At 37.2% G+C, this 11,432-nt stretch overlaps 1 protein-coding gene across 1 annotated transcript; it reads right to left on the bottom strand.

Moving 5' to 3' along the window:
- Positions 1 to 641: 641 nt before the first annotated feature.
- On the bottom strand, positions 642 to 11,044 carry frg1 (FSHD region gene 1). The gene is made up of 9 exons (XM_010768605.1): positions 10,902 to 11,044; positions 9,675 to 9,742; positions 8,040 to 8,162; positions 6,274 to 6,331; positions 5,304 to 5,418; positions 3,965 to 4,069; positions 3,678 to 3,769; positions 1,269 to 1,379; positions 642 to 792 (listed from the first exon to the last, which is right to left on the bottom strand). Exons 1-9 carry the CDS (start codon positions 10,958 to 10,960, stop codon positions 756 to 758), a joined length of 768 nt encoding a protein of 255 aa, XP_010766907.1. The 5' UTR covers positions 10,961 to 11,044; the 3' UTR covers positions 642 to 755.
- Between the last annotated feature and the right edge of the window lie 388 nt (positions 11,045 to 11,432).

Raw genomic sequence — 11,432 nt, 5'->3', positions numbered from 1 at the left:
AGCGAGAATCAACTCAGTGAACAACAGATACCAAGGATGCTGGCTGATGAAGAAGACGAAGTAAGCTAAGTAGCCAATTTAAGACATAGCAGTACACACAGTATGTGGGCTCATTTTTTGGCAAGCAACTGGTCACAGTTGCCCTGTTTATCTCATGTCTTATAAAAGCTTATTAATGATTTAGTGTTCACAACCTAATTAATTAATTAATTACAAACTATTCGTAAACCCTTTATAAGTGGTACCAAAATGTGCGTAGCAGAACTTTGTTTTTCTTTTTTTGCACCCCATAACCCCTCCGATTAATTCTGTAATACTTTGAAGTGGATCACTGTATACCAAACTTTAGGTATTAAGTATTAACAATATCATTATAAATCCCTCACAGGGGCATTAGCCTGCAAAACAGGATCTTTTACTTTTGATCCTTTAAGTTCTTTGGCATATGATAGTAGGACTTTTATTGGAATCTTACATGCATGTTTATTTTAAGTTGCTGTATTGGTTCTTTTACTTACTAAATCACTGCTACAAAGAATACGCTTATTTATTTAAAGAATTTGCCAATGGGTGAAAACAATTATTTTATTGTCACCATTAGGATGAATTAAATATAAGCAACACACAAAGACCAACACAACTCAGTTGACCATGTAATTTTATTAAAAAAAAAAAAGGAAAATTATTAAATGTCACATCAAATGGTAACACATTTAAAAATGAAGACCGTAGCAAAGAAATTAAAAGTAGAGTCTTCACTTGCAGTACCGGTCTGCTTTCATTTTGCTTCTCCTGTAATGAGAGGAAAGACATGTTACAGTCAGTGTTGTTACTGAGCATTCAATCTTTTTTCTGTTATGATAATTCATTTCATGTCTATGTGTCTAATATATTTATATTCCACTGTGTTGGTATAAGTAATTGCTTTTTGGGTTTTAATACAGTTACAAGTAAATGTGCAGCTTTGTATAGTTTTTTTAAAAGAAAATATATTTAAGAACATTTCATTGCAACTTGTTATTTTCACATTTTCAAAGATGGTGTATAAAGCGTGTTTGTATTAATCTTCAGAAATTAAACTCAAGTGCCAATCTTTCATTAACCTAGTATTTCACAGTTTGATGGATTTTTTATTTAGCACAACTTGAATACCGTTAGTGAAAACTAGGAATTAGCAGCTCAACTGTTCTTTCGTGTATATGTTTCCTTAATACCAGAATGAACAAATCAGAGTTTGAGATACACATCTAATGAGCTTATTTTCTCACCTGTCGAGCAATTGTTCATGAAACTTCCCATCCGTTCTGGCTTTCTTGAGATCGGAGGAGTCTCCTTCATTAACCCGGAGCCGTCGATCTTGAAAACTCTGAAACTTTTTCCTGCAAATCACACAGAGACATTAATAAGAATAAAAAAGGATAAGCAAAGGCAAATGACTTAACACCAGAATCCAACACACATAAACAGACTCCCCCTCAAAATACATAAAATAATTACAACTAATCCTCTTTTGAGGACTGACACTGAGGCGATAGAAGCCAACGGTAACAATAAAATCCAAACAATAAGCCTGAGTATTCAAAAAAGCAGAATATCTAAATGTTGCTAAATATTAAAGCTTAATGTCTAATCTGACTAGCTGCCACAAATCAACATATAATGTACTACCAATTAAAAAGTGGAAATGTTTTTACTATTCAAATTTCAGCTTAATTATATATGTAAAAAAAGGTACCACTGCAGTGTGTGAGGACTTAATCCTCCCTTTGTCAGTGTGAACCTTCATGAACATGCAAATGCGCATGGGGCATCTTAAAATAATCTGTTATTGTAATATAAGCAATCTTAATAATGCGTTCACATATCTACCACAGAAGTGCCGTAACAAACTGAGGCATCTAGTCAGAAACTTCCTTGATATTTAGTCTCTCTGCTCTGCCTGTGTTTTATGATTCCCGGGCTGCACTCCATCCTGAAAGGCCTTTTAGACGCTAAACACTACATCAAGACGCAGGCTCAAGGGCAGCTATTATCAACATGTCAGCATGATGAGTCCATTTCCCCAGCATTCATCTAAAAGAAATAATAGAGCAGGAACACGATCCAAAGCATGCCAAGCAAAAAAAGCGCTTCAAACATATTGCCTAGAACTTAACAGGCTACAGGCGGCCCGTGCATAAAACACTTCCAGCATCGGAAGCTGAAATGTGGGATTGCCTACTTTCTCTTCCAACTCTAACACGAGACCATCAATTGCATCTTTAAAGGCGCGGGACTGATGAGGCGGTAACTCAACCCTGTCCTCTCACACACTGCGATTTTGTTGTCAAAGTCTTGCCGGTGCTTTCTGACACAATGTGAAGATAATGGGAAGGATATCACCATCAATTTTTCCCTCAATCAAAACAAAGTGCTTCAGCACTCATACCAAAGGAGGCTGGAAGGTTTACTGCTCAAACTACATCAGGCTGCTGTCAAAGTGTAATTATTGACACAATGTGACAACAGCTTAAAGGCAAAAGCCACCTCCGGGGTTTAAAACAGCAAGATAAAGAAATACAAGAGATACTCCATGTGCTGCATAATAAGTTCTCTGTTTTTGAATAGGAACATAAAGCATTTCAAAACAACATCGAATTTGCTAGAGGGAGTCTTTATGAAACATTATAGTACCAATTATCACTTTACCAAAATACCGATGTAAGTAATTCGATAACAACTATACATTTCCCATGAATTTCAATCACATTTTAATTACTGTTTCTATGTGAGTCTGTATGTATATAACACTGTATGATAGCTGTGTACAATTAATATATATATATATATTGTATATGTAATATGTAATGTAAATACTTTCTGTTTAGTGTCTTCCTATAGCTTATCAGGGTATCCCATCTAAAATGTCTCCATTATGTCTTATGGCTGTACGTGTATTTGTATTTAAACTTGTGAATAAATAAATATATAAATCAAATGAAATACTGTGTATAAATGGAGAGCACCCAAGACACCAATTCTCATTGTACGCAAATGCTCTGATGGCATATAATGTTATGAGAATAAATCCCCTGAATCCTTGAACAAGTTTCAAAGATAATGTTTGTAAAACTTTTAATTGTTTTTAGCAGAGAGGAGGTGGTTACACTCTGTTCATTTGAGAAGCTGAGTTGTTGTACTGTTGAAAGTGGTTCATTTGACTGCAGAGCAGCAAACCTTCACTATGCTTGTGACCCCCTTAAAACACATTAATGTCAAACTGTGAACCCTATCAGACGACTTCCATTTTAGAAGCAAGAAGAGTTAAAGGTGGTGCAATTCTGTATAAAGACTGTTAATATATTTAAGGTCAACACAACATTTACCGTCCCTTTCTCTTTATACATCCATGGCCTTTTCCCCGGGCTTGCCAGGAATATTTATGTATGATATTTCTTTCCTATTTACAGAGCTAGGGCTTTGTATTTGTCACTTTATCTGATAGCACTTGGGTAAAAAAAGCTTCTGATTGGCTCTTATTTCACACTATATGCAGCACAAAGGGTCTACTGAACCGAACAGAGAATGTCAAGCAGTTATTAGGGAGTTATATTCAGAGAGAAGCCATCATGGGTTCTCTTCATTTGTTGTTGATTGAGCTGCTTGTTATCAAGTTAAACAAAGTGGAGGTTACGTACACATAAGTGACTTCGCATGTCTTCACGTTGCCCCGGTCCTCTTCTGCAATGTCATCTTTACGCTTGACCTCTCGCTCCACACCTGATCGGATCTGATTATCATTCAGGTATAAAAAAAAACAATGAGAGAGAAGATTTGCATTAAATATAAATACCTTGAACCCCCCGGAGAGAGGTCACGAACGTCTACCCCTTCCATTTCCACAGTCGGGACCTCACAGAGAATGCATGCTTAAAACGAAAGGCTTAACGTGCAACCTTGTGGAAGAACAAAATTTACACATCACCTTCAGCATCTCGCCCTCCCCTGCTGTCTTGCTCTTGGCTTCGAGGTCCCCGCTCTCACTGTAGGAGATGAAACAGCTATTTGCCGCCAGGAGAGCCATTTTACCCTGAGGCAGAACAGAAGGAAAACAGAGGAGGGGGCAGTAGATTAGATAGAATTGCAGTGGGATTGGTTGTTGTGACAGCCATGAAAGGTTGCCTCATTTTTGATGTAAAAGAGTCTCAAGGTTGTGCCGGGCAGGTTGTTTATAGGTTCAACAAAGCATCAAAGTGCGCTAAAGTGATAAGGTAAACGCATTCTGCATAATGAATTCATCGCTCATGACTGCAGCTCAGTGTTATTTCTCTCCAATCTGCCATGAGGCGAGCCGTGAAAGGCACGGGACAGCAATAGGAAAAGTGTCCCTTTGTTCATGATGTGCCTCAACTGCAAAGCATATGTTTATTTATTTCAACCAATTAAAGTTGTTTATATGGGAATCCATGGAGAACTTGCACTTAGAAATACATCTTAACAAGAGTATTTATTAGTGCATTATCCATAACTAAAGACTATTTTCATCATCAATCCATGTGCAATTTATCGTACAATTTACAATGGCCATGTCAACAAAACGTCAAAATGCCCATCCCAATTTTTTTCATTATTATTTAAAACACAGTACAAATCCTGCTTAATCGGTTTATTATGATATATGACAAGAAAGATATTAATTGTCAAATTTAAGAAGCTGAACCCAAGGACATGTTGACATTTTTGCTTGGATAACGACTTAAGTAGCTTAAGTAAATCTGAAGATGACTGCCCACTAAGCCCCAATTAGTTCATCATATTAGAAAAAGTTGGGAGAATACATTAACTTTCATATCGATGTATACTGTTTGAAACGGAGAAACACACCATAAAGACAAAATCATTTAGTATATAGTTATAGTAAATTGACTCAATAATCCCATTTTATAGAGGACAATAACAAATATAAGCTGTAAGCTGTTAGCAATTACAATTTGGAATTTAAGGGTCTATGCTAAACAAATGAGTAATACAGTCATCAGATGTAATACAAACAACATTCAAATATTATTTCATCAATGGGGATAAAACACTAACTCATAAGACTGTCCACAAATATAAATATGTAATGTCCACTGTTTGTTTCAGACCTCATTGATTACCAGTTTCCTGTCATCTCTCTCTCCAGTCTGTAATCAAGTCTTCAATCTACAGTGGATCGCCCTGTGTTTGAGACCATCCTCTTTTTTTATATATCCCATTTGACCTGCTGGGTTAAATCTACACATGCACCAAGATCAGGAGAAACTTAAAAAAGATTCACTCACTTCCTCGAAGATCACCTCCCATTGTTCCCTGGAGCCAATGGCATCGGCGCGGCCCACCACCAGACCATCTGAGTTGATACCCAGGTATTTGCCATATCCAGACTTTAAGGCTATCCTGCAACGGCAAAACATTACCACATTACATTTGACGACCGCAGTCAAACACTCACTGCCTCAAAAGACCAAACACAGAATTTGATAAAACATTTTAAAGCCGATAAGCTTAATTTGTATGGCTTTTCAATACTATTATCTCTTCATAACAAGAAAGGTTTACAAGTGTATCTGTAACGTCTTTTACACAAAATGAAATGACCTATTATTTAAACCTTGTGAATTAATATATGTTGTTGGCATTTTCATTGTATTGTTAAGCACCTTTTATAGCAACTCTTCAAAAAAAGGTGCTAAACAAATAAAAGTGTAACACTTATAAGAGAGTTAATTTGAGATGCACAACTGAAGCCATGGCTCCAGAGTGAGCAGCAGCACCATGAGGACAGGGTAAATTACTCTCGTACATTTAAACACAATAAAAAGTCCTTGCAGAAGTGAGGTAGTACATCTAAAAGCAGTGCTTCTCAAAGTGTGGTCCGCGGACCACTGGGCGCCCCCTAGTGGTCCGTGAGTATATTGGTAAAATTTCACATTTGAAATAAATAAATAAATAAAAGTTTTCCGCACTCTCGCGGGAATATCTCCACAATGGAGCGAGCTTAAGTTTCACTTTCGATTGCATGATATAGCCCAGATAAACACCTTCATCACACATGTTTACCACTGTTGTTGTTACCATTTTCAGACGATTTGTAAAAAACGATGTGCTTTTGGATATTTGTGGAGTCAGGTGGTCCGCGAGTGTTTTTTTATTGGTTAAGTGGTCCTTGGTATGAAAAAGTTTGAGAAACACTGATCTAAAGGATTAGCCGTGGATGTAAATATTCTGCACAGTTTGTCTCTTCTTTCTCACCTCGTGTCTGAGACCTTGACGGCTGTCAGCTGTTCTGGAGGGTCAGGTCCTTCATCCTCTAAATAAACAAGGATGACATTTAAGAGATTTTACAGTTATTAGTATTGCTTTGTCTTTATATTGGCCCATACACAGATTTTTATTAAAATTCCGATTAGTTATAAATGAGGAACCTCTCTACCTCTTTAAACACACCAATAAAGTTGTAACAGGCAGCAAAGTAAAAAATGTTGTAATGTGAGATGATTGACCCGTAACCAAACTCTGATCTTTATTTATCAGAACAAACTTTCCCACACAATAACAATTGACTAATTCAATTATTTACTGTGTAACTTTAATGTGCCATCATCAAAATGTGCCTAATCTCTTCTCATAGGGTAATTATACTAAAGACCTGTTTCATGTTTAAGTAATGCACTTATTTTAATTAATAATGCAAACCCTCTGCTAAGTAGTGATGTGGGGATCTGGGTCCACTTCATCAGCACTGACACATTTAGAATAAGATAAGGAAGTATTGTGTTGCATTTAAATGCTTTCTTTCACACTGAGGTCTCCTGGGTTCCTAATGATTTCCTAAAAGTGACATGTCTGTGATTTGGTCACTTGCGACCTTTACAATAATTCAAAGTTAAGCTCAATGTGTATCGCGTCATAGAGGCATCAGGTCAAAGGAGAGCAGAGTCTGCAAGGCATTAACAAGGAAAGCATTAATAAAGTAAAGGTAAAATGTGACACAAGCTGCTTCTTCCAAAGGTTGATTATCTTTGAAATATGTCATGTGGCGACCCTTGGAGTGGTCAAGAGAACATCAACATGGTCCTCTGACCTGAAGAAGAATGTGAACACTTTCTTTCAGTGAGACGCTGCATCGTCCACAGCAGGGCGTCTCTGCAGGAAATAACCAGTAGCGAGGGGAAATCTCTAATCTCTCCCTTTATACTGCTAGCTCGTATCCACTTTCATCTCCTATAAACAAGCTTATGTGCATGGAGAGGATGAGGACCCACTAAGGGATTTGGGATGTTTTAATCTCCCAGCCGTTTCCTCTGGTTGTCACAAAACGTGGACTGAATTAATTGTGAGTAGTGTTTCCTTCAGTGAGCACCACTCCCTCAGTATGCCCAGAGGCAGAAGTGAGTGAAAACTAGCTCCGTCCTTACCCTTAACTCAACCCCTGTTCAGCTTTTTCAGTCTGCTGTCTGGATTTACTACTTAAATACTTACTTATTTTGGGGCAGAAGGCAAAAGAAACACCTGCAGCCAACCTACAGTACACTCAAAATTAGGTATTTCAAGTTTGTACAGCCACAGCATTAGTGGGCACATAAAGGCGTTCTTCATCTAAAATGCAGCAAAATGAAAATGCTAAACAGCTAATTTGGCATTATAATCCTCCAGGGAAAGCCCCACTCTTTTTCTGTGTGCTACATATATCAGTAGATATTACATTATGGCAGTTCAATACAAAATGTAATATCAAATATGAAATGAATGTGTCAATCCAAATAAATGTTTTTGCAACCGACTATAATTTTATTATGAATTAATCATTTAATTATTTTATCCATGATAATTAATCTAGATAGAAATAGCACAACAGGCAAGAGGTCATCATGTATTTTAGATTTTAGGATGGACTCCCCCTTTCAACTATTCCCCTCAATATAGAGAAGTTTTACTGTGCTGAGAAAAAGTGATCAAAGTGTGTAAAAGTCCCCAGAGCTGTGCGAGTGGCCCGGAGCCAGAAACCGTCTTCTTACCTTTGTGCGGTGCACCGATTGTGAAGAGCCCGCTGTCTAGGGCATGGATGTACGAGAAGTTCTGCATCTCTATGGCAACCAATCCAGTGATGTCCCCAAAGTTGCTGACGCACCACCAGCCACCTGGCGAGCAGAGGGACACATGTCACGAGGTGAAATGACACTGGATGCTGCTGTGGGCTTGAAAGCCAAAGAAGCTTGAAGGAGCATATTTCACTCAGAAAACTCTAGTTCTTTTAAAGGTCCCCTATTATACTGTTTCTCATTAATATATTATAGGTATCAGATACAAACATGTCTCTGAAGTGTTTGGCTCCAAATACCAAACAGTTTCAGCCCTGTTTCAAAAGTGCTGAATCTCTGTCTGTTACTTTGAAAATAAGGGGCCACTCCCCTTAGAGATATTTGGTTAAAAATAACACAATAGGCGCGTTCACACCGAAGTACTTTTCCCGTTTAGTTCCGTTAGTGCCTGGAATTTTGCGTTCACACCAAAAAGAGAACTTAGTTCTGAGAACTTTTACCCCCATTTTTAGTGCCTGCTAGAGAGGTGGTACTATCCTGGGGAGCAAAAGTACCAATTTCGATCAGCGGGGCGCCCCGTAAAAAAAGTTTTGTGAAGCCGCCATTGTATTTGCTGGCATTAGCATTATTAGCATTAGCCCTGCGCACCAACGGAGAGAGAATAACTTATGGAAACACAAAAAAAAACATGGGAGCGGTGGAGTGATGGGAGTCCCAGCAGCTTCTACTGAAGCCAGTCCCCAACTCCGGGGACTTCCGGCCGGGGACTTCGGGTGGCAGTATACGCCGTGAAGTGGTTTGCGGCCTGCCAGTAAACCCAAAGCAGAAGAAGAAGAAGAAGTGACGTCAGCGGCTTCATTTGCGTAATCTTCCCTCAGGGAACTTATTCCGGTGTGAATGCGATCAGCTCTTAGTTCCATGGGGGTACTAAGTGCTGGGAACTAATTACGGCAAAGTACTTGGTGTGAAAGGGGCTAATGGTGCTCTAGGAGGAGATTCAGGTGATAAGTTAGGGGGGGTTACCTTGGTTGGTGATTGGCTAATGGTTACACAAGCCAAAAAATCATTATGACATCACAAAGTGGCCAAAATCTGATCAGTTAATTTTCAGACTGCTTTTTATATAAATGGATCAGGACAAAAAGAGAGGGGGTCTTTTTTCCTGAAACTTTCAGAATCTCTTTACACAAAGGGGACACATGTTTATGAAAAAGTGGATTTTGCATAATAGGTGACCTTTATAGCGGCAATAACTCCCTATGAGTTAGCTGCTGGGNCTGCTTTTTATATAAATGGATCAGGACAAAAAGTGAGGGGGTCTTTTTTCCTGAAACTTTCAGAATCTCTTTACACAGAGGGGACACATGTTTATGTATAAAAAGACATGAAAAATTGGATTTTGCATAATAGGTGACCTTTAACATTCAAGGCACTGATTGTGTTATTATTGGCTGATTTTTATATGCAGATTAGAATGAGAAATATGTCTGTATTCATTTGTCCCACCCACCAACATTGCATGCTACAAGTATTCACAGCTTAATGGGACCATTAAGAGGACATCAAAAATATTTGGTCTGCAATATTTTGACAAACAGTAGATAGACATACAAACAATATCAGGTTTTTCTCCTTCTTCTCCCTCTTTACTCTTCTTATCTTTATTCTTTTTCTTTTTCCTGTGAAAAAAATGAAAAATTCAGGTTAGCAAATTCATCCATGGAAGAGGAATATGTTGTCCTTGTGAATACAACTGCAATATTCTTAAAATCAACGAGAAATAACTGATATATTAATAATTTTTTAAGATGAAAAACCAAACAAAGTATCGATCTGCAGGACCTTCAGAAAATACTCAATCTTGTTGACTATAAAGATTTACTAAACACTAGGCGGAACAGCATTTTTAACCGCCTCTCTGATTGAAAGTGAATGCTATCTCAGCTGTAACCACACACAACAGTTATGTCCCTGAACATCACTGCAGCGAGGTGAGAGGTTAAAACACTGGAGGTCTCTAAATAAATTAGTCGTGATGCAAAAATACCTTTACAAATGTTTAGATTTTTTTAATCTAAGATCATAACAACAAAGTGAATTATATGTATAAGTTTAATCGTTAATTATTACCTCTAATTAAGAAACTCAGAAGTGTCTCAAATTAAAAACAGTAATGACATCTAAAGCTAAGTTGTGAGGCACTGATGTCTATATTTTTTACTATCGTGTTTTATTCAGAGATTGCTAAAGAAAGAGTCAAACTAACGTTAACCTTTATATATATATTTTTTTCACAATGATGGAGCCCTTTGTAAGTTTGTGTTTTCTATGAACATCTTCTTGTTTTTTTGTCACACTTTTATGTATGGAGTTGATCTCATGTGTCTTATCATTTAGCAGTACTATTTGGCATCTGGTACTGACTGTATTCATGGGTTTTGACAGACTTTAATTAAACGATACGTTTTTTAATGCACTTCTGCGAAAAAATTGTTGAACTGAGGTTATCTAACTTTACTTTGGATGTTGAACTAACGTTAAAGTTACTTTGGGGGCAATTCGTTTATTCAAAAATAAAACACTTTGATTTATGAGAGAGCCAACGAGTTAAACAAGGAGCTAACGTGTTTTTGAGCTAGTTGCAAACAGCCGAGTGAGATTGAAGATGTTTAGCAGCCTTTGTCACCATGCTGGTTGTTAAAAGTTTAAGACTGCTTATTTACGTTAACGTGTTAGCATCAGCTAGCTTTAGCTTTGGTTATACAAACACAGCTAGCAAGCCGTGAATAACACTGCAGACACAAGCGATTGATGTTACTCATTCAAATAAACACTTACCCTTTTTTAAGACCTTTCAAAACCAATTTGGTTTTCTTAACGTGAGAATATTCAGCCATTGCTTTGCTTAGCTAGTTGTTAGCCTGGCTGCTTGTTCCTAGTTCACAACAAGTACGGTGGCCGTGGAGGCTCAATCAACTTTTTTTCCGATTCTCATCCGACCACTCAGTCCAGATCAATATTGAGTGTGCTGAACTGTGCGTTTATCGCTCTGAATCAGTCTCTGTCTCCAACCTATGGAATGCCATTTAAGCCAAAATTAAATAAATACATAAATAATTAAATAAATACATATATATGTAAATATGCCTATGAAATAAATTCTGAAATAAATAAATTAGGCAATAAATATGTATACATGTACATTTAAATACACATTTATTTATTTCATGAGACTTTTATTTCATAATGACACATTTATTTATTCCAAAATACTTTTATTTCATAATGACTCATTTATGTATTTCAAGAGACTTTTATTTCATAATGACACATTTATTTATTTCAAGAGACTTGTATTTCATAATGACA

Source organism: Notothenia coriiceps, unplaced genomic scaffold (assembly GCF_000735185.1).
Source record: "Notothenia coriiceps isolate Sejong01 unplaced genomic scaffold, NC01 NC01_scaffold00005833, whole genome shotgun sequence".
Taxonomy (NCBI): Eukaryota; Metazoa; Chordata; class Actinopteri; order Perciformes; family Nototheniidae; genus Notothenia; species Notothenia coriiceps.
The sequence above is the reverse complement of the archived record's forward strand: the minus strand, read 5'-3'. Positions and strand labels throughout refer to the sequence as shown.

Excerpts from the sequence above, each read along its gene's own strand:
- frg1 (XM_010768605.1), bottom strand. The coding sequence starts at position 10,960 with ATGGCTGAATATTCTCACGTTAAGAAAACCAAATTGGTTTTGAAAGGT. Across the intron at positions 8,163-9,674 it reads AGAAAAACCTGATATTGTTT|GTGGCTGGTGGTGCGTCAGC; the intron begins GTATGTCTATCT and ends TCTGCTCGCCAG. Across the intron at positions 5,419-6,273 it reads GTCAAGGTCTCAGACACGAG|GATAGCCTTAAAGTCTGGAT; the intron begins GTGAGAAAGAAG and ends TTGCCGTTGCAG.